Source organism: Ammospiza caudacuta, chromosome 2 (genome assembly GCF_027887145.1).
Source record: "Ammospiza caudacuta isolate bAmmCau1 chromosome 2, bAmmCau1.pri, whole genome shotgun sequence".
Taxonomy (NCBI): domain Eukaryota; kingdom Metazoa; phylum Chordata; class Aves; order Passeriformes; family Passerellidae; genus Ammospiza; species Ammospiza caudacuta.
The window spans coordinates 72,025,718-72,049,390 of record NC_080594.1 but is presented as its reverse complement, the minus strand read 5'-3'; the positions used below and the strand labels follow the sequence as shown (position 1 = coordinate 72,049,390).

The 23,673-nt window shown below is 35.1% G+C and overlaps 1 protein-coding gene across 2 annotated transcripts in view; it reads left to right on the top strand.

Moving 5' to 3' along the window:
• The window catches only part of MYCBP2 (MYC binding protein 2), a 173,379-nt gene that overhangs the window by 71,742 nt on the left and 77,964 nt on the right, over window positions 1-23,673 (top strand). For both annotated transcript variants that reach the window (XM_058800162.1, XM_058800161.1), the window contains exons 21-37: window positions 3,440-3,557; window positions 5,424-5,628; window positions 5,979-6,132; window positions 8,443-8,615; window positions 9,523-9,648; window positions 9,742-9,869; window positions 11,483-11,574; window positions 12,433-12,567; window positions 12,648-12,731; window positions 13,984-14,080; window positions 14,873-15,065; window positions 15,673-15,947; window positions 16,887-17,108; window positions 18,746-18,937; window positions 19,761-19,967; window positions 20,703-20,834; window positions 21,379-21,557. In XM_058800162.1, the coding sequence (XP_058656145.1) occupies window positions 3,440-3,557; window positions 5,424-5,628; window positions 5,979-6,132; window positions 8,443-8,615; window positions 9,523-9,648; window positions 9,742-9,869; window positions 11,483-11,574; window positions 12,433-12,567; window positions 12,648-12,731; window positions 13,984-14,080; window positions 14,873-15,065; window positions 15,673-15,947; window positions 16,887-17,108; window positions 18,746-18,937; window positions 19,761-19,967; window positions 20,703-20,834; window positions 21,379-21,557 (2,712 nt within the window). The remainder of the gene's footprint in view (window positions 1-3,439; window positions 3,558-5,423; window positions 5,629-5,978; window positions 6,133-8,442; window positions 8,616-9,522; window positions 9,649-9,741; window positions 9,870-11,482; window positions 11,575-12,432; window positions 12,568-12,647; window positions 12,732-13,983; window positions 14,081-14,872; window positions 15,066-15,672; window positions 15,948-16,886; window positions 17,109-18,745; window positions 18,938-19,760; window positions 19,968-20,702; window positions 20,835-21,378; window positions 21,558-23,673) is intronic.

The following is a 23,673-nucleotide window of genomic DNA, read 5'->3' as shown; positions in this document are numbered from 1 at the left end:
TATCAGTAAGTTGGAACCATTCACTTAGCCTGTGTAGGCTTTTTGTTGCAACATCCACAGTGACAGATGTTGATAAGCTATTCACTACATTAAAGATTTGTCAGTCTGTGCTTATATCCTCCTCAAATTAGATGCTGGTGAATAGAAACTCAGTGGAAACGAGAAATGCTTTGCAGTATCTAGTCTTGGTGAAAGATAGCATGTATTGTGCTCAGGTAAGCAAAGGTGTGTTTGTTGCTGATGCTTCCCTCAAGAAGCTGGAAGTTAAAACTCCAGGATCTTTCTGTAACTGTTTAAAATTTGCCTACATTTTTTGTACAAACTCTTGACTTCAGCACTACAGTAGCAAGTACATTACCAGACAGTCAAGTTCCAGAAATGGAATGACTGAAGTGATATGGTCTTGATAGGATTTTGCTTCCAAAGATTCAACAGTAACATAAACCAAAACTGATCAGACCTTCCATAGATGATCAGCTATGTTCCACTTGAAGGTAAAGAATAGAGACTATATTCTATTAGTAACTCCAGGGGAAAAAAAAAAGTTTCGTTACCTGTTTGTTAGGACCATGTTTTCAGGTGTATTTTCTGAATACTTTACTCCAGTGGTGGAGTGCAGGTCATATTTACATCTTTTCACCAGATTTCCTCTAAAATGGAGTCACTTCTGAAATACAGAAATCTCCATTTTCTCTGTAATGAAGTTGTCCAACTCTGCTTGCAATGGGCAGAAGTTGCTACTGATTTCCTCTTACCCACTTCACAGTAACATTTCCCAGTGAACCGTGCTTGCAGCACCACGGTCAGCTGCCCCAAGTGACATGTTTTGGGAGCTGGCAGGCAGCTGTTGGCTGCGTCAGTACCACGGACAGAGGTTGTTCCAACAGGTCATGCATAATGAATTTTGAAAGACTACAACTGCTCTGAGAAATGCTTACCTTTGGGGATGGAAGAGGGTTTGCATGTGGACAGCCAGAATGCATCTGGACTTCTTCAGGATCCTGAGTTAGCTGATGCATGTACATCTCCTCAATTATTCAGCAGTTGTTGCTTTTTCCTAAGGGATCTCAGGTTAATTTCTCTATAGCTGAGCTTGGTCTTTTGTGATTGACCAAACGTTCTGTGACTTTAATACCAGCGTGTCTTTCCACTCCATCCCAGAAAACTAGTGGTATGTCAGTCATACAAAATTCTTGTTTTCTTTGATGCCGATGGAGAAACTCTGGTTGTTAAAACTTTTCCTAGAGTCTCTCAGACTCTTCAGTGTCTATTCTGAGCTTTCCTGTGTTGAGTTTCAGGGGGATAGGGAAATACTCAGTAGTATCATGGGTTTTAAATTCTATGTGCACTAGTCAAACTGTCTGTATTTTTTGAAATCCCTCTTCCTTTTATGAAGTGAAAACTAGTTTTTTGCAATTCATGTTTATTTTATGTAGTTAAGTATCTTACTTTTTTTTTTCTGTTCACTTCTAAATGAACCGATAGACTGTAGCTGGCCATTCCATTCCAAAAGTTGGGTGATCTTAATTAAAAAACTGTTTAAGAGGGTAATGTAGTTCATCTCTCTGCATTAGTGGCTTATTTGATTTTCTTCTGCTGTAGCCAAGAGGCTATCAAACACAGCATTCATATAATGTTACTGACAGAGTCAATTGGAAGAACAGAAAGATAAATAGTTATGGTGATAATAGCACAGTTTTTAAGCATTAAAAGATGAAATATTCGCTGGTTTTTTTTTAAATAAAGATATGATTGATAATTCCATGCCTACAGCTATCATAATTTTGAGAGAGGAAGAAAAACCTTATGATAAAAATACTTCCTTTTAACAGGGGTGCTTTTGGATTAATTAGTAGTTATGTTTTATTTATGTTTTGATGCCTTTCTGAGTTTCCTTAAAGTTAATGGGAGACAAATGTGAAGGTTTTTTTTTTTTAATTTCATCATTGCTGCTGCTAAACTATGCTTTATGTCTGTGTATAATCATAGTGATGTCAATATCTATGTGCCTGTAGACCAAGATAAGCACCTAAATTTGAGTGTCATGTTGTACATCCTCCACTTAATTTTATTCTACCCTTCAGTCCCTCCATCTTCACTAGTCACTCACTGAAAGCTACATTTGCCACCAAAGAATACTTTTTCTATATACCTGTGTTCATCCTTCTTTAGGTTATCAACTTATCTTCATGCTGCATTCTTCTGTTCCACATTTTTGTGTTCACATCTTCCCATCTGCCCTTTTTCTGCTGAACATAATGTTCACCTTCCTCATAATTTCTTGACTTCTATTGTACCTGCAATTCAGCCAAAATCAGAACTTTGAGATGAACCGTCTTTTACCACTTCAGCTGCAAAACAATAAAAAATCACTAGGTAACTATGGGCTTGCCTTTTTTTATTCCAGTATAAACCAGCCTGTTCTTATTTTAGATTACCCTACTTTTGAAAAGCTGTGTTTAAAAGTAAGTTCACATAGTGCTGTCATCCTCTGTATAACTGAGCCCAGTTTCCAAACATAAAATTATGTGGGAATAACTTGTTCTTCAAATTCACAGTTTTTAACTCCACAGGAAATATTAAGTCTAGGTAGACATTCATTACGGAATTCAAAGTCTTGTAGGTTTCTGTTCTCTTTGTTGGTATTGAAATAAAAATTTTAGTGTCTCATTCTTTTTATCTTTTGTGCTCTTTCTATTTCAAGTCATCAGTTCAAGTTTTCTTTCTTTGCATCTTGAACATCCTGTCATTTTTTTCCCCTTGATTTTTACTGAAATAGAAGGTTTATTTTCTTATGTCTGTCCATATTTGGGAGACAAATGGATTAGACCTTTTCTTATCTCTCTGGAAAAGAGTTTGGAGAGGTCTATTCTTTATTGAGTCTAAGTTTGATGGGAGAGGAGCTGATGAAGGGGAGTAGACCTTTATTTCTTTATAACTCCCTATCCAGTGATCTTGAGAGTGCTGTAGCAATATTGCTTCTGGTAACTGTACTGGAGTAAGGCTTTGATTGCTTCCAGGGGTTTTTTAAGTGCTTAAGTAGAGTTCTCCGAACATATTTTACTGCTACATTTCATTGCAATATATTTTGTATTCACACAAAAATACACACATGTATATGTTATTGTATCTACACATCTGTAATTCTAGAATTATATATTAAATTAATAATTCTTATTCTATGCTAATTTCTGAGTTGAACTGAAGAGAGGGTCCTTGATCTGTTTCCCTGTAACAGAAAGGCATAAACTTAACTGTCTGGTGCCATCTTTCAAACTTCTGTTGGTTTAATATGCAAGATGTTTCTTGGCTCTAAGTTCTTATAGTATGTGAATCTAGTGAATATATTTCACAGCAATTGAAATACTTCTTATTATAATGTGTGTTTTAAATGCTGCGTGACCATGTATTGACATAGAGTTAATTTATTTTTATCTAGGGGATGTCCCACTTTGGTGCAAGCATTACCAGGTCCTAGTACACAAGTTACTGCTGGGAGCAACCACACAGCTATTCTCTTAATGGATGGCCAGGTTTTCACATTTGGAAGTTTCTCAGTAAGGAAATGTTGCTTGTTTATGGGAATAAGCTAGTAGTTCATATGTTGTTCAGAGACCTTGCAAGACTGCTGATGCTTGCTCTTACAGAACTGTGCATAACTTCTGCATGTCTTCAGTACTTATGTTTTAAAATGTAGCCTTTAATATTGTTCTGATTAGAAAAGCACAATGCCAGGGATTCTTGGGGTTTTTTTAATATTTTAATGAAGATGGTGATTTAAAACAGTGTTATTTTATAAAGTGCACCTGTTTTCTCAAACTCTTACTGTTTCAAGCTTGGTTCTAAGTAATTGTTGCCTATTCTATTACCTGTCTCCATTTGACAGAAAAAAGCGGTTTGGATTCTTCCATAGAAACAGCAATGAGTTGCAGAAGTTCGGCTTACACTTGAGGGAAGGGGTTATTGCTCAGTACAGCACAGCACAACTCCAGTGTTCTTCTTTCATATCCATGTGGTGTATATTTCCCCATGTCCATGTGGAATCCATTCTTATATTCACTAAACAGGCATTTAAACATTGTTTACTTCCCTCTCTGCCTCCCTGTGTTGGCAAAGATGCCCCTTGTAGCGTATAAGTACTGAGCTATTTTTACATGCTTAAAAACTACTTACTGCCTGACACAACAGAAGAGAAATTTCAACTTTTGAAATCTTTTTACAAAAAAATGAAATTAAAAAGTGAAGACTGAAATTTTGCAAGTAGAAAGTCATGTCCTGAATTCAAAATGAGTAATATTTTGTTGTTTTTCAGACTTTAGGCAAAAGCTTTGATGTATGTGTTCCCGTCAAAACTGACATGTAAACATGTAAAGGTTTAAGCTTTGCTGTCTTGCAGTGAAACTTGGCCCCTGAAAAACCAAGTTCACTCTCAGAAATGGGGTGTAAAAGCTTGTCAGTTGACTGAGGGTTTTTTCCCCTTTCTTTAAAAGAAAACAAATAAGTTTAGGCCATATTTAGACCACTTGATTTTTGTGTCTGCTTTTAGTATTGTGGTACTAGAAAGTTGGCTGAAAGCTTCATAAAGTCAAAACAAAGCATGTTACTTGAAAATGTCTTCACCATGTTTACTTACTTATATTGTTATGAAGAAAGATGAGTAATGTGCCGAACAAAAGACATTTGCTGTATATGCATTTTTCTTTTCTCTAATCATTTTAACTTTATTTGCATGCAGTGCATTTTCTGTGCCTGAGGGAGGTAGATGGAGCATGAGCAGGTTTCTGGCAGCAGTTCTTTCTGCATACTGAGGTGCAGTATATGAACTGTTGGTCCAGCTCAGTAACTAGTTGTACATAGAGGTAAAGCCCTAGATCTCCAGATAAGTGTTCATGAGCATGTGCAGCAGTGCTTACTGAGGCACTGTTTTTAGCTCAAGTTTGATGAGCTAATCAATTTCTTGGTATGTTTAAGAGGTATTTGCTCTATGAATCTTAGTCCGTATAAGTTCAGAATTGAATGGAACTTGGATGGTCTGTCTGAATACAAATGTTTTTCTTATGAATCTATTCCTTGTTTAGCACCAACATTAATCAGATATTGAACATTGTAGGAAAACAACGCTTTTATATTTGATACTGAAGATGAAGAGCAGGGTTATCCATCACAGAGAGATGTAGTTGTATTTAACAAAAACTTTACTCAAAAACCTATCTGAAAAGGGAGGAGTATATCTGTCAGTAACTTGTTCCTTGTAGTTAAATGCATAACACTTCACTTGGAGCAGGCACTGCATTTTGAAGGTAGTTTTTTGGCAAATTCTCTTCCAGCTTACCAATTTTGTGTGATAGAACTATTGAAGTAATTTATCTATCTTTGACACTAACTGTTACTGTCACTTACTGATTCTTGCATTCTTCCTACAGAAAGGTCAGCTTGGCAGACCAATTCTGGACATGCCCTACTGGAATGCAAAGCCAGCCCCAATGCCTAACATAGGCTCCAAGTATGGGCGCAAAGCTACGTGGATTGGCGCGAGCGGGGACCAGACTTTCCTCCGGATCGACGAAGCTCTCATTAATTCTCATGTGCTTGCTACATCAGAGATCTTTGCAAGCAGGCATATAATAGGCAAGAACTCTTCTATTATTTTAAATGCTTATAGAAGTGCTGGAGGAGAAAGTGGGTTCAGTTGTGTAAACAATAGAGGAGCAACAAGTCAAAAACATGGATGGAGGAACTGAAAATATTTTTGCCTTCTAGTTCTACTACATATGGTGATCCTTTCTTTAGAAAGGTGTTTTTTATTTAAAATAATAATGTGAAAGTCTAACCTTCACCTGCATTTAAGTCTCATCTCTATTTATATTTTTGTTGTAGCAGTATATCTGTTCTTCTCTACTGTATAACATGCCATTTTCTGAGCATAAAGCGTTAATGAGTGGTGTCTTCATGTTTCCTCTTTTTACTCCCTGATCTAGGTTTGGTACCAGCTTCAATATCAGAACCTCCTCCTTTTAAATGTCTTCTGATAAACAAAGTAGATGGCAGTTGCAAAACATTCAATGATTCTGAGCAGGAAGACCTTCAAGGTTCTGGTGTGTGTCTGGATCCTGTCTATGATGTTATTTGGAGGCAAGTGTGGATTATAGCTACTAAAATAGTAATATATAAATAATTTTTAAAATATTGTTCAAGGCTGGAGATTTGATAATGCTTATTTTCTCTGTAAATGAAAAACAGTTTTTAGTCTTCCATAAATATTTTTCTCATTTTTGGATGGTTTGTTCAAGTAAGCCCAAAACAAACATGTTCTCTTTTCTGCATTTTTAAAATTTCTTTTTTTTTTTTTTGCATCATTCTCATTCCAGTCTCATAATACTTTGGGGATTCAAATCTTGTTTTGTCTCTGTACTCTCCTAAATGCCTTTCCTCCATCTACCTAACACTTGACTGAATAACTTCCTTGCCATATTCAGCTGCCTTATGTGTGTGTCTTAAATTGTTGTTCTTCTGTCAGCCATTAGTGGTTAAGACCACTAGAGAAGGGGTGGAGCAATGGTATTCTTTTCAGTTCTGACATTTTGGGAGGTCATAGTAAAGGTGTTTATTTAGACATAGACATTCAGACCAATTGTATTTATTTCAGTCTTTGAAGTGTAGTCTTTGAGCAAGTGGAGATAATAAGCCTTTGTTCCAACACAGAATCATAACATTCAATTCTTCTATAACAATTTAAAAGGTATATTAACTAGGATTTGTAGAGAAATCTGAACTTCCATCTGAGTTTGTGGGCTTGATGATATTTAAATTGCTTGAAGACAAAACAAGTTTGAGCGATGCAGGGAACTGGCTAGCCAACATTCATCTGGAAGAGACGGTATCTCATAGGATCATGTCTTTAAAAGCTACTTGTGTCCTACTTTGGATGTCTTCATCCAGAAGTGAGATTCAAGAACTTAACAGCCAATTTAAATTGAAGCATGTGTTTGCCAGGCACATTCCTTTATGACATAGGCATTACCTTGGATGGTTGCAGTTCTGCATTTTGCACATCTGCAAGATTGTTTGAATCTCACTGGTTCAGTTTTTATTTAAATTATGTTGAGATTAGAAATAACAGTAGCACCCACATCCCTTAGAGTTCTATATTTTCAGCATGTTCTAATCTGCTGAAAGACTCAATTTGGGAACTAAACCAGTTATCAATGGCCATGGGAATGCAGCAAGTTTCAGGGGAGGCAAGATAATTATTCTCAACTTGAAGATAATAAAACGGTTATCCAGCTGAAGGAAGTAAAAAGTCACATGTTAGATATTATGGATAAACATGAATTGAGATATTTTACTGTCTTGTAGTACTTTGTGGACTATGGAACTAAATCCAGAGCTTAAATACTTAACTGAAGAGTGGATTTTTTGAGACTGTGCAGATTTATTTCTCTGTTATATCCCATTCTTGTTCAATAGAAAATGCAAAAATAGTCTGAGTAAGAGACATGTTAATAAACATGCCTATTAGTAGTTAAATACTTGGCATATTATTTCTGGACATTTTGATTCATGCCCATTTAAGTGATGGATTCAATTTCTTGTACAGAGACAACATTTTGATGATGTGCAGCTTAAACATTTCTGCAAAGCTTTGTGACTTAATCTCTTAGTAGAAATTCAAGTGGATGTGGAATGTGTATAAATTTGAACATTGATAACTTGTTAAAATCCTGAATATGTATGGTGCCCTTTAATATTTTTTGCCAAAACTATTTTGTTGACCTTAAGATTTTTGAAAGGGTAGCAAGTGAAAATTCCTTTTGTGCTTCTTCAGAAAACTCCTATAGACTTCTTACTGTTTTTTCCTTTTATGTAGTGGTTTCAAAGATTTCATTTTCTTTTTTCTATGTGTTAATCTATATTATAGAAAGTCTTTGTATTCCCTTGTTTATGCTGCCCTTTTTTTATAATCCCTTAAAAACTCATGAGGCGATGTTACCCATTTAAAATAGCCCAAACAAAATACGTTGGATTCCTCAAGATTTTTTTCTCTTATTTGAAGGTAAGCCTTTTCCTTTCGCTTAGCATCTTTAAAATTTTTGAGCACATCTGCCATTCTGTTTAGTACTTAGCTAGTTACTTCACACTTCTTAATAGATAATGTTTTAACATTTGTTAGTTTTGAGAAATGCCTTAATATTTTCTGAAATTTCTAAACCCTAATATGACTTTTTGACTTAAGGTATAACAATATTTTTGTATCTTTTTGTTTGCTGGAGTGTTAAGCTAATAAAGTTTTCATATATTTGTGGTAGTGATGCTCGGTTCCAAGAGTTTATACCAGCAGATCTACATTTTACGTTAAATATCTTAAAAATGTAATTGTTGATAAGGTTTTGTATTTTTTCAGTAGATGACAGGTTTTGTTCGTTCTATTTTCTCTTGCTCCAGGTTTCGCCCAAATGCCAGGGAACTGTGGAGTTACAACGCAGTAGTTGCCGATTCCAGGCTTCCCTCAGCTCCAGACATGCAATCCCGGTGTAGTATTCTGAGTCCAGAACTTGCTCTGCCAACAGGTTCCAAAGCTCTAACCACCAGATCTCATGCAGCTTTGCATATTCTAGGTATATATTTATAGTTCATGAGTCAGAACCTTAGACAAAATAAAGTAACATAGCTTAATGTAAAAACAAATTGTAATCTAAAAACTTCCTGACCTTTTTAGTTAAAATTTCACTTTGTAGTCTTTCACCATTCATTTTAACTTTTATAATTTGGCTAATGTAGTTATCTTCTGCCATTTTAATGATGTTTGAGGACTTTAGAGTTCTGGTCAAACTTGTTAGATGCCTACATAATAAAGTAAGAGACCTTCCTAGAGGATCTTTTTGGAAAGTCCGCAGAATAAAGTCAGTATTCTTAACCTGGAATCTCAAATAACTCAAACCTGAAAAAAGTGATCTTCAATAAGTTATTTTTGTTTTAAAGTAAGTGCAGTATATAAAATCTTTGCAGTTTTGTCTAATGAGTTCCTTTTGTAGTTTTTTGTAGTCTAAAAATGCAACACGTAAGTACACTGTTTTCATATGTAAACTGGCCATGTGCAACATACCCAGTTATTTTAACTCACTTGTCCACTGAGTGTATGAAACAAAACACCTTTGTGAAGACTTTCAAATCTGACCGTAATTCAGTTCCTACTTTAACTCTTTTTGGGTAATATTTTAAGTGTAAAAAGGAAAAAAATGTTACTGGCAATTTATTTGCCATTAGGAAAGTTTCAGAGTAGGTTTAATCACATTTGTTTGTTATTCTGGATAATAAATGAAGCTTATGGTCATTAGCAAGCCTTGAGATTCTGCAGCAGTGACCTATAACTAAATCAAAAGTATAAAGCTACTTGGTAGCATATGGGTGATGTGGGGACAAAACAGATTGCTTTGATTTTCTTAACTAGTATTCATTTCTATTTCAATTATTATAATCAACACTGAGAGAATTTGAGTTCTTTTTGGTTTTGCTTTCTTTTAGGTTGCCTTGATACTTTGGCTGCTATGCAGGACTTAAAAATGGGTGTTGCAAATACAGAAGAAGAGACTCAAGCAGTAATGAAAGTTTATTCTAAAGAAGACTATAGTGTTGTTAACAGATTTGAAAGTATGTACACACTAAAGTTTCATAGCACATGCTGATGAGGTTGCAGAACAACAGACTAAGATTAACTATATTTTTGTTGGGGTGTTTCTGCAGGTCATGGAGGAGGCTGGGGTTATTCAGCCCACTCAGTAGAAGCTATCCGTTTCTGTGCTGACACAGATATATTGCTAGGTGGTCTTGGTCTTTTTGGTGGTAGAGGTGAATACACTGCTAAAATAAAGGTAGGAGGTTTGGTTTTGTTTTAAGCAATATTGTGTCTCAAAATCACAACTTTCAGTAATGCTGTCCAAAACCATGATTAGTTTTATTTCTTGATTCATGGTTTACTGTATGTGGAAAGCATTGTGCAGGCACAGTGGATGAAGTAGAGAGCTGAGAATTACCATTCTTACTTTTCATGAAATTGGCCCATTTTTACCTTCATTAAATGCTGTGCCATCCTAGAGATATCTTGGGCAGTTATTTTAGAGTCTGAATGGTTCTGTGATATATTTACATGAAGCTCCAAGGTCCACCAGCAGAAGATTGGTGTAGTGGGCTTCCGGTTAAAATCACATGCTGTGTCATGCATGAGGAGCTGTTCTCAAAAACAGAAAGAGAGTCCTTTATCAGGAGCCATTGCTTTCCACTTTCCATGCTATTTCTTTCTCATACTGCTCTATGGATAGCTTCTGGGCTGGGATTCTTCAACTGAGAGAAAATGGCAGCAAATACAATTAACTCTGTGCCAAATATAGGCATGATTATGGGTGGAGCATGTGTGCTGATTGTTTCAAAATAAATAAATCTGGCAAAATAAATAAATAAATCTGGATAAATAAACCTTACAGAAACACACACTGGTGTAAGACCTCTGGTTTTGGGTGACTGTTCTCTGCTCCTATGCTTTATAAGAATTTTGGTGAAAGATGTTATATCAGATTTCTGTTAGATGTTTTTGTATTCAGAACATGTTATTGTTGTTATTTATCATTTAGTGGAATAATGAATTTTCTCCCTCTGTTTTCAGATGCATAGATATTGAGGTTTATTCTAGGCAAATGTAGGACATTCTTAGCAGTAACATTTGTCTAAGCCAACAGAAATTAAGCAGTTGCATTTTATTCTAGTTTAACATAGTGACTGAGAATTGTAAATAACTAAGTACTAAGCCAAGAAAGTTAATGTTAATCACACCTTTTAAATACCAGAGGTAATAACGTTATGATAATACTCTAACATTATATTTTCAGTTTGTTTAGGATTAGCTTACAGCCATGATAAGAACTGCTAGTCCTGCCAGAAATAAGATGAGTATTAAATAGGTGTTTGCAAGAGAAGTCATAGACATGTATTGTGGTCCATTTTCAAAATCATCAAACGGTAGAAATTATTTGTAAGTAAGAAAATAAAGTTCTCTTAGGTATTATTTTTTGTCCCAGTCACCAACTGTTTGTAACACTATCAACTGTCTCTGTTGAACTGTCAAGCTGTCCCTTTCCAGAGAAGCTGAGTGTATCTTGAGGTCATACAGTGCATTTCAGTTGGTGATGGAAAACCTGCAACTTCTGCCCAACTTTGCCTTTTTTAGATGCTCTGCTTTTGTCTTGTTTGCAAGATTTAGGGAGTTTCTTCACTTAGAAATGTATCTGGACATAGGGCTGGGAGGTCAGTGTCATTTGCTGTTTCTTAACAGTTAATGCCTGACTTACGAATGTGGTTTTGCCTGTCAGTGATATTTAGTAGTAGTTATTTTTGGGAAATACAATTTCCCAGAATGCCAGACAAGAAGAAGTGGTGTTAGGAGGTTGCCAACATCTAAAACATAATTTTACCTTCTTTCTTACATCACCAGTTGTTTGAATTGGGTCCAGATGGGGGAGACCATGAGACAGATGGAGACCTCCTTGCTGAGACAGATGTTTTAGCATATGACTGTGCTGCCAGGTAAGATGTTTAGCTTGCCTACTTACACCTGCTTCTTGATCTTTATTTTTACTTCCCTATACACATTTTAGTATCACTTTAAATATCAACAGAGATGGTCTACATCATTAAAATCTTGTAGCAAGTGATGTAAAACACTTGATGTGTGTAGGGAAATAGTAAAACACCAAATACGTCCCCAAGCCATTATGGTATTTAAAATAAGAAAAATAATCAAATTCTTGCTCTGGTATAAATCCAAGTCAAATCCCATCTTCCTGTGTTGAGACCATAAGACAAAATATTGCTATGTGGTAGCTGCTTATTCGTTCTCTGTAATCAAGTACTTTAAATTTCAAATGATACATGATTAATTCTTTCAGGTTTAAATCTTATATATCAATCCCCTAAATATATATCCTGTTAATTTTTTTAATGCTTATTGTAATTACTAAGAATTTATGTACAAGTTCTTGTCATTTGCAAACATTTTCTGAAATCAGTATTATATAGTACTTTATAGTTAGTACTTTGCTTGCAGTATTGTATATTAGATGTAATTGGGTTTATTTAAGTTAATTGACTTAAACTTTTTAAAATTAATTTAACTTAATGTCTTCTTACTCTGTTCAGCATTGATACGATTGTTCACAGTTCAAGATCAAGCACAACTCAGGCATTTGTAGGTCCTTGTGAATTATTTTTTAATTCCTACAATATTTTTAGATTAAAATTCTTAGATTAAAAGCTTTTGGGTTTTGAATTTAAATAGATACAACTTAATACCATTGTTTCTCAATTTCTTTTTATAATTAGAGTGTAATTTGTTAAAAGTGAATATAAAAATAATTAACATTTTCCAACGTTTACTTCTCCCAGAGAGAAATATGCCATGATGTTTGATGAGCCAGTACTCCTGCAAGCTGGCTGGTGGTATGTAGCCTGGGCAAGAGTGTCAGGACCTAGCAGTGATTGTGGATCTCATGGACAGGCCTCTATTACTACAGATGATGGGTATATTTTTTTCTATATTTTTATTGAAAAAGAAGAGCTCTAATAAGGCTTGAATAATAACTGGGTTACTTCTCTTTCAGTGTTGTATTTCAGTTTAAAAGTTCCAAGAAATCAAATAATGGTACAGACGTGAATGCAGGGCAGATTCCACAATTATTATACAGGTAATACTTTAACCTCTGGAACAGTGTACTGACATGTTTTTTTTTTTAATAGAAGTATTAAATTCACTATAACTGTGTTGCATGAAAATACTACTGTATTAAGTGAAGGAAATCAGTATCTGAAAAATGTAGGGAAAACTTAGTGCCTTTGAGAAAAGTAATGAAATTATACCCACGTTCACTTCCTTGCTGTTTTTCTTGCAGTCATGCTGCATGAGTCTGGAGATTGTCATTTGCATCCATAAAATCTCACAATAACATTAATAATATTTTTTGCTAGTTGGGAAGTTCTCTATTTGGTCCCCCTCACTTTAGGAACTGTATACTCTTAGACAGATGATGTTAATGTAACAAAGCTAAAATCAACAATGAACTGTGCTTAACAATAAGTTACCATAAACTTATTGCCTTGATAAATGTTATGTGTTTTAATAATCAGGAACTCTTTCACTGTGTTGATAGTATATTTTACAGATGTCATCAGATAGATGCATGACATAAATTTTATATATTTTTGTGTATATAATTCCCCTGGCTTCCACATTGATTCTGAAGGTTAGAATTTTTTGATGCCAGTTCTCTTGTCCTTTCTAAGAATGTCCTTTTTCAAGGTTCCTCTGCAGAACAGCTCACTTCTGCCATTAATCTTTCTGTCTATAGATGCCCTGTCCTTTCAGGTGAAGGTTTCATTTTGATGTATATGAAGTCCTGGCATGACAAATTCATCATTTAGGTGATTTCTGTAGAGAGATGGCTCTGGCCAAAAGGCAAACAAGCCTTGAGGCCTCTGAAGACCAATGGGTGGCACAAAAGGGAAGATGCTGCAGTGATAGACGCTGTCTGTATTTTTAACCTCCTCATACATTTTCCTTCACAAAACCGGTGTTCTTTTAAGGAGTAACATTTCTAGTCTTGATGTCATCTGAGGAAATAAGTTGATTCTTGTAATAATTGCATGTAATTAAATCTCAGCCTAGTTTTCAGTTGTTACAGTACTGCCAGTTGGACACAATTCAGGATACTTGGTTACTGGTCTAGAATGGTGAGGAAATTGGAGAAAGTTATGTTGAAGGTGAACTTTTTTTTTGAGAATTAAAACTTTTTTCACTTTGGTTCTTTTCCCCAATTGAACAATAAAACCAGTAAAAGCTACAAAAAGTTAAAAACCAAAACAAAACACCGAACCCAACCCAAAACTCTACTAAAAGTGAAAACTGGAGATTTCAAATAAGTTCTAAAATTGTTCTTCCAGGTTGCCAACAAGTGATGGCAGTGCATCCAAAGGAAAACAGCAAACTAGTGAACCTGTACATATTTTAAAGAGATCTTTTGCCAGAACTGTCTCTGTGGTGAGTACTACTGAGAATATTCTGTGTTTCCTGCAAGTTCATACGTGGTTAGGAAACTGAAAAGTCTAGATGTGGAAATAATGGTGATTTTGTGCTTGCTTTTTCTCAAGCAGAAGTTAGGTACACTGATAAGAATATTTTAATTTTTTACTTTTTCTGAAGATTTCACTTTGGTGTTCAACACCAAATACTTTTGTTTTCTGAGGTACAACTTTGTGAAATTACTGACCACATACAATAATAATAGTAGAAACAAAACTTTTTACATCCTCAGATTTTTTGTGAACTACCATGTGCTTCTGTTTAGCTTTCAAGTACTGTAAATGTCATATAGTGTCCACGGTCCTGCTGATCATAACTGATTAAAAACAAAATTAACACAGCCCTGATAATACTTTATGACAAAAATGTATTATGTCAAAAGTCAGTGTTGCACACTTCTGTAGATAAGCAAATAAAGTTTACTGAAAATCTCCATTACAGGTGAATACAGTTTTTCTTAAATAATGAGGGGCTTCCACACATAATATTGTAATAAAGCTTATAGATAGATTTTATTATGGTATTGCAGTGAAGTGTCCCCTGCATTCTCAGTGGTTTTTCTTTTTTAATATTCTCAAGCAAATTGGTTGCATGATAGATGTGTATAGACATAAATAAAGATGCTATCTGATTCAGGTAAACATAAAAAAGATGCTGTTTGCCTTGTGTCTAATGCTGATGCAGAACTGTCATTTTTTTGTTTTTAACACTAAATCTGTCTTGGTATCTATCCTTCATAACCTGAAATAGGAATGCTTTGAGTCTTTGCTGAGCATTCTTCACTGGAGCTGGACAACACTGGTGCTGGGAGTTGAAGAACTTCGTGGGCTGAAGGGTTTCCAGTACACTGCTACTCTTCTGGATTTGGAAAGGTTACGTTTTGTGGGCACTTGCTGCCTGAGATTGCTGAGGGTCTACACCTGTGAAATATACCCAATATCAGGTATTCCTCTCAGTTTCATATTTATTAGCAAATAATCTACAAGAAATTTATTATTTGATCTAAGTTGTCATGTAGGATATGGTATAAAATAGATTTGCTCACACAGATGGTGTTATTGGAGCATTAAAAGATTCGTTGTCAGAAACAGGAAATTTCCAATTGTCTGCATAACTAAGTATCCTAGTACCACATGTTTGCGCTGTAACCTGTGTATTTTAAAGGTAATTTCCTGTGTGCTTTTGTCAGTTGAGCTGTGTTGGACAGTTTGTATCTTTTTTTCCATTTCTGTACATAATGCTTGCTGTGACAGTAAGCATATTGGGAATTTGAAAGATTGTGTGTTTTTCATGCCTGTACTTTAACAATGCTCATTAAAGTGCAGTATATATTATAAAAGATCAGAAAAGTGGGAGTTTTTAATGGTCAGGTTTCTTTGATAGAGTTTAACACCCTCTCACTGTTTTATTTTTGGAATTAACTTCTCTGAATGTAGATTCAACAATGTTGCTGAATTCCCCGTCTTTCTATTTGCATGTAAAGTGTGCATTCTAACATGAAAATATTTCATTATTGTGCATTTAATGCTTCTGTTTGTGTAATCTTCTAGCTACAGCTAAGGCAGTTGTAGAAGAAACCAGCAAACTAGCAGATTGCATTGGAAAAACTAGGACCTTGCTGAGAAAAATTTTATCTGAAGGAGTTGACCATTGCATGGTGAAGCTGGACAATGATCCACAAGGATATCTTAGTCAGCCTCTCAGTCTGTTAGAAGCTGTTCTTCAGGAATGCCATAATACATTTACAGCTTGCTTCCATTCATTCTATCCAACACCAGCTCTCCAGTGGGCATGTCTTTGTGACTTGCTGAACTGTTTGGACCAGGTACATTAAAATGGCTCAAGTAAATATAACAGCTTAGCTTGTCCTTTTGCTCAAATTGAAGCCAAGTAATACTTGAAAATATTACTAATTTTTTGCATTCATTCTGATTTGTGACTCAAGTTCTGTTGTGTTTTGAATTGTTTTTTAAATGATTGGGAGTTGGATTTGTTCCTGGTTTTGTTTGTTTGGAGTGTTCTCTAAAAGTAGTTCAATAAGAGCCTCGGAACTTTGTCGTCTTTAACTTTTAAGATTGTCTGTGGGACAATGAAGAAAATTTGTGGTGCTGGTAACTGTCAGCACCTGCTTTTTCAGTGTTGAGGCCATGCCTTTATATGTGCTTACTCTTGCTGCATGTTGCCGAAGAGCATCCATGTAGTATTTTTTATCACTAATACTTGAGTAATTACTCATTACTACAGCAGTGCTCTGATCCAGCCAAGTACATGAGAAGCAGCTGGAAATACTATTCTGTAATCAACAACTTTCTTCTTTTGCTTATTGTGAATGACCATCTCACATCTAAACAGTGTAGTTGGTTGTTTGCACTGCTTGTGGTGAGCTGTAAACAGTTTGCTGCTTTGCATGAAGATTCATTTAGCATATACAATTTCAAGGAAGAATCTGTTCTTTAATGTATTACTCTAAGTCGTTTAATTATAATTGTTAATATAAGAAAAGCCTTGTCTTCAAAGGATACCGAAATTTTCAAAGTAATACTATATGGATTTATTTTAAAGCATGCCAACCAATAAATTTTAATTACTCCAGTTTTGAAGACCTGAATTCAAGCTTATGAGGGAAGGTAGTGTAAATTCATAGAAAAGCTATCTCTAAATTATTTTTATTAATTACAGTAAAACTGGAAAGTTCCTTTCTGAGTAGTTTCTCTGTTGTTTCAGTGCAGTGGTGCCATTGTGTTAATTTCTTTTCTGTGTTTAGGATATCCAGGAAGCAAACTTTAAGACCTCCAGCAGTCGGCTCCTTGCAGCGGTGATGTCTGCCCTGTGCCACACGTCGGTGAAGCTGACCTCCATCTTTCCCATCGCCTACGACGGAGAGGCCTTGCTGCGCTCCATGGTTAAACAAGTCAGCACCGAGAACGACTCTGCCCTGGCCCATCGCTTCCCTCTTCTGGTTGCACACATGGAAAAGCTCAGTCAGGTGAGGATGTGTTCTAAAAATCCAATGATTTCTTTCACTTTGCAACAGAAAGCTGTTACGTACCTACACGTTTTTACTCGATAAAAATGTACATTAATTGTCCTAAGTGTTTTCTTTCTAAAAGGCTTAGTTCAGAAACTTATTATTTTGTACAATTTTCAACTTTTTTCTGACATATTCCAACTGTTTCTTCTTTGGGGAATGTGTAAGCAGAATGGTTCTTAGAATATTAAATTGGAAGAAATATCCTTTGGAGTAGTATTCTGTTGCATTGTGTTTCTGCAGCAATTTTTTCATGTGATCACAAGGAGGAGCATGTAGATAGATTTGATGTTTTGAGGAAGACAACCTTAGTTATAAAAAGTCATGTCCCAAACTGGAGTTTTTAAGGGGGTCAGTAAAGGAATCCCAGTTCATACTGTTTTAGCAGAAGTTATTAAACAATTTCCTAATCAAGGGCTCTTTAATGCTGTATTGTTGTAGTTCTGATATTTTAGAATTGATTTGCAGGAATGAGAAATAAGATAGAAGATGAATAATAAAATAAAAGATAATAATTAGGGAAATGAGACTACTAAACAGTATTCTTCAATTTGGCTGACAATAGGGGTATGAAATTATGAATTGTGCAAGAAAGGTAAATAAAGGATAGTTGTAGAATCTACCATTCCCAGAAATTTAGAGCAAAAGATAAGGTAAGAAGTTTTCTACTCTTCATAAGATACACAGTTTAGCTGGGGGACATACTCCTGTAGGCCATTATTGTGCTAAAAGCTTTCAGGGACTTAGAAAGCACCTGTACAAATTAATGAAGGGAAAAAACCACAGGCAATACTAAATGCAAATATAATATTTGTGTCTTGGATACAGCAGTCTCCTAACTGTAAAAGATGGAAAAATGTTTTGTACAGGTTTGCTTTGCTGATTGTCTTCCGTACTTGTTCACTGCTTGGATATTTTTTTTTGACATATAAAGAGGTAAGAAAGATAAACCTTGGATTTTCATCTGTTGAGGTGATTTTATTTCTCTTGTTGAAAGCAGTGGATGTCACTGCTAGCCAGAAGACACAATAAATAGATGCTTAAGCTTAGATTGGTTTCATAGACTGCATTCAGCAAAGAAGAGCTGTTTATAATTATCCCACCACTGGTTTGTCTTACCTCTTTGCACAGAAGATTCTTTTTGCTAGCACCAAAACAATAAAGCTTCCAAGTCTCTTGTTTAGACACTGCAGAAGAAAATTACATGAACATTTTCAAATGTTGCTATATGTCCATTGTGTTTTAATGTATGCTTTTAAAGCCCATAGGTTTTATGACTGTATAGTCATAAAGTCATATAGTCATAGAGGAGACATCTCCTGGAAAGGACATCTATATCTGGTGTCTTTCCAATTTAATAAAAGACTTGTCACCACCTCATACAGGAAATTAAGGACATCAATCAATTCTTTTGACAAAGGAATGCATACTATGAGAGCTTTGAGTATTTTAATCTTTTTTTCACCTTCTAGACATTTCTAATCTTCATGAAGTCACAGATATTTCAATTACCTAATACTCATAATATGTAAAAGTTTGTGGTTTTTTTTTTTTGATAACCATGTCATTTGTCATTGTTTTTGTTTACACTGCAGAGTGAAGAAAATGTTTCAGGGATGACAAGCTTTCGGGAAGTGCTGGAAAAGATGTTGGTCATTGTTGTTTTACCCGTGCGGAACAGCCTTAGAAGAGAAAATGAACTTTTCTCTTCACATCTGGTTTCTAATACCTGTGGGTTGCTTGCTAGTATTGTGAGTGAGCTTACAGCATCTGCATTAGGATCTGAGGTAAAGCTGCTCTAAAACAATTTTAGAAATCTTTCAGGACAAACATACTACATATGTGATAGAGGCTGGATGCGTATTTTATAGGTGTGTAGATCTTTCAGAGATTGTAGAATTCTCTGTTTGAGTAGTGCAGATGTTTTGTATAGATTTAAAAGCATATACTCACTGTATTAGAGAAGTACTGTAGATAATTAGCTACTTCATTAGTGCTGAAGAATACTACAGGTTGTTTTAAAAAAGGCACAGTTTTTGAGTACTTTGCTTTTTGCCTGCATATTTATGTAGATATACAATTCTTTCAGGAGGCTATAACTTCATTAAATGACAGAAAGTATTTGACTTTGTTAAAGGCACATCACTGTCTCTGTGCTATCAACAGGCTTGTCTCATAGAAAGAATCAGCTTTTGATAACATCTTGATTCAAGTGTTTTTACCATTATGTAACATCTGTTTCTGCCCTCTCTTAATCTTGACTCTACCTAAGGCAGAAATACCTTACCTTTACCTAAGGCAGAAATACCTAACCTTTCTTTCAGTACAGGTAATCTATATTTTTTGCTAATTTATCCATAAAATATATATTTAAATACTTTAAAATACCGAGTTGGATTTCTGATTATTCCTAGTTAATTTCTAATTATCAGAAATCCTTTCTTTTTAGTCAGTATTAAATAGAAAGCTAAATAGTGGCATCTTCTGTGGTTTATGAGTTGACTTTTAAATTTACCCAGTTGAAAAATCTGGTAATTCACTTTGCTTTATTAAAGTTGTCTAAAATTTAGCAGTGAATATTTTCTGACAACTGTATTTAATTTTCTGCAGGTTGATGGACTGAATTCTCTCCATTCTGTCAAATCCACTCCAAACCGATTCACTAAAACAAGTCAGGGAAGAAGCTGGAATACTGGGAATGGATCCCCTGATGCCATATGTTTCTCTGTTGACAAACCTGGTGTAGTTGTAGTAGGATTTTCTGTTTATGGTGGAGGAGGAATTCATGAGTATGAGTTGGAGGTATTAGTTGATGATGTAAGTACTACTTTTGGGAAAACAATTTGAACAAAAGTAACCTCAGAGGTTTTCTTAGAGTATGTTTTACAAAGTGGCATATTCATATTCAGTCTAGACTACCAGTAAAACAGTGCACTGGTAGTAGGACTTTTTGCTTGTGGTGAAGATTTTTGTATTACCACAAGCTTCATACCATATCTAGTAGGGTCCTTATCTTGGTTATTGTTGTGAACTCTTCCTTTATTACAAGTAATATTTGAAGTGTCATGGGCTCTTTACTTTCTGGAGATAAATATAAATTAGTACAGTTACCTGTCAACCATGAATGAAATTAAGAAATGAGGTTATAACCAAAAATTGAAGAAAAGGATGATAGCCTCCCAGCATGATCAGACAGTGCCTACAGATGTTTCATGTGCTGTTGATGTACTCTCTTAGAAGCAGCATAAAACTGTCTTCTGGGTTCTTGTAATGAAACAAAATTATTGTTCTTTTACACACAGTTGTTCACTCTAACTGATGATTCTGATCTCTTCCAAAGGACAAGCATAGGTTACTATGGGAAATTAACCTCTCTGCTCAGCAATTTCCTTTTTAGGGGAAAGGCTTTACTGTTGACTCTGAGCAGGTTTTTCATCTTTTTGTTTGTAATGCCATGTGTAAAAATTTATGCAATGAGACATAAGTTGCACAATTTTGTGTCATGTATTTACATTATAAATGTGTTAAAATTACTTTGTTTCTTTGAATCAGAGTGATCATACTGGAGATGCAACTCATTCTCATAGATGGACTTCTTTAGAATTGGTTAAAGGAACTTACACCACAGATGATTCTCCTAGTGACATAGCTGAAATCAGACTTGACAAAGTTGTGCCACTGAAGGTAAATAAAATAAAATCACATCTGTAGGTTTCATACAACTTCTTTAGATAACAAAATTGAAGTGCTCAGTGTTTTTTGTTTGGGTTTTTGGATGCACATTCATAAGTTGATCTTGATGTGTTCTTCATAAAGTCTCAACTTCAACCTGTAAATTACAAGTTCCAAATCCTTTAGCTAGAAGGAATTAGATCCCAAGTGCATATGATTTTTATAAGTGCATATGATAGATTATAGTTGCCTAGTAATTTTAGAATATTTTTGAAAATGCAAATTTTTTTCTGCTACTTGATAGTTAATTTTCTTGGATATCTGCTTGCTCTTAAAGTAATTAGTAGTAATTTTAAGTTATGGTTCATAATTTGGGAACATGGAGCAGCTCTGATTTTGTTTCATGCTGGACCTTTTTTGTTTTATTTCATTTGTAGAGTGCTTTGCGGGACTTTCCAGGCTCTCCAGTATTAATGTAAAATATTAACTTTCACATACCATGAAGCCATTAGATGTCTGTTTTATACTGTAACCTATTTTTGCTCTCCTTTCTCAGGAAAACGTGAAGTACGCGGTTCGTTTGCGGAATTATGGCAGCCGGACTGCCAATGGAGATGGGGGCATGACCACGGTGCAGTGCCCGGACGGTGTAACGTTCACATTCAGTACGTGCAGTCTGAGCAGCAATGGCACCAACCAAACACGAGGGCAGATCCCGCAGATCCTTTATTACAGGTTTGTGTGGTGTAATCATCCGTTTCTAAGAAAAGTCAACGAAACCATCACAGTGCTATTATACCACATCTGTTTTTAACAAGTGATAGAAATAAATGTGTCCAGAGTGTGCTTGTGATGCCTCTTCCAGTCTTGTTTTAGGTTCTCTGGTTTTTTTTTTTTTTGAATTTGACAAATAACGTGATTGTTGACTTCTTATGAGGTCCATTGTTTACTACCTTAAAGTTCTAAATATGAGGAACTCGTAAGGTGCACTATTTCAATTTCTGGTTTTTCTGTACTATAGGAGATATCTGAGAGATTACTCACTGGCATGTTTATCTCTCCAACTTACTCAGTTCTTCAGTTTCCAAAAAAAATTGCATCAGGTAGTGAAGCAAGATCTATTTATATAGGAACTCCTCTCTTACTTAGAGGTGAAAGGTATAAAAAGAGAAATTGCAATTGCCTGAGAAGAAAATCAGCTGAAACATCTGCTGGTCCTGCAGGGGAGCTTTACTTCAGCCTTTCAGGTTGACAGTAGGAATTCACTTGTGGTAATGCTTTTGCAGAAAGCATTGCTTTTGTGTTTGAGGTGCTTACCCTGATTTGTGTAAAGGCAGGATTTTCAAACTGATAGTACAAGGCTGATTACCAGAAGATGGAAGGAATAAAAGGATCAATGAATAATAATTTACTTTTATCTTTCATTGTGTGAGAAGTACCTACATAATAAAAGATGTAGAAAATACAAAAAAGTAATAGTACACCAACTGATGTATTTTAGACTAACAAGCATGTGAACATATATTGCTCTTAAAGTTTTAAAGAAGGTAAAATATGAAGAAACAAAGTGGCCAGCAAAATTATAGTAATAGTATATTTGAAGATATAGGATAGCTCTAAACTACCTTAAAATGTAAGATTGTGCTCAAAGATCCAGCTTGTCAATAAAACCAGTAATTACTTATGAAAGAATGGAATAGCAGTGGTGCAGGTCATGATACTTTAATTGATTTAGTCTCCTGGAAACTTGGACTTTATTATGAAGTATCTTAATTGGAAAGCATCATTATGTAAGAAGGATGAAAGACAAACATGGAGAACATCTATTTTCACTCATAGATTGTCTGCTTTTATACAGGCAAAAGAGAAAATTAAAGAGAAATAACAATTTCTTTGATTTCAGAAAAGCAAAGGACATAATTTCAGTAATGGAAACTTCAAGGCATTCTAACAATGGTAAATTAGCATATGAAAAAACCCCACACCAAAGTCCTGTCTTCAGATCAGAGCAGTCTCAGGTTTTTGAGTTTCAACTGAAAAAATTCAAAGAGGCTTTCAAAAGAGCGGTGGTACAACTTGGAACTGTTACAGAACAAATTGTGTTGAAAAAAATTGCACCTGCTATACTGTAATCACAATGTCTTTGTAGTTCATATGGACAAGATAAATTTATTTATTGCATGGTTATGGACTTAGTTTGAGCACTCACTGTTTGATATATAATGATTTGAAGTTTTGATTTGCTTAGAGCAAAGAAACAAATGTTCAGTCAACTATTGTAGAGCAGCTTGTAAAAGTCACACTTCATTTTGTTTGGAGGCTGCTCAGATATCAACAGAAACTGTTTCTTAGGCATATGAAAGACCACATACAGAAGTTTAACACACTTTAAGGAGAGAAAAGTTTTGGAGGAATTTGTTGGAAAAGTACTCAGTTGAATTGCACTTACCATCAGCAGCTAAAAAGTTCAAATGAAAAAGGCTTGAGGCTGACAGCAAAGCTACAATTCTAGGACACTTTGAAGAAACATAATATTTTTGTATGAGTCATTGGTTCTCATGACAGAGAAGGAGAGATCCTTGTTCACTGAACTGCTCAAAGTAAAATTTCTTAAAGTTCTGAAGTGCTAGTCCTGAAATAATGCACTGGACAAACGTAATATATCCCAAAGCAAATGGTATATTTTGTTTTACATGCTGACTAAGTGATTTTATTTCTCTGTGCCAAGGCTTAATCACTATCATATTGAAGGGTTGAATTAGTTTGTAATTGTCATTTGATAGCTTTGAAAAAGCAAATCAAACCTTATTGAAATGGCTGCATGCTTGATGTTGTTTAAGAGAGCCTAATT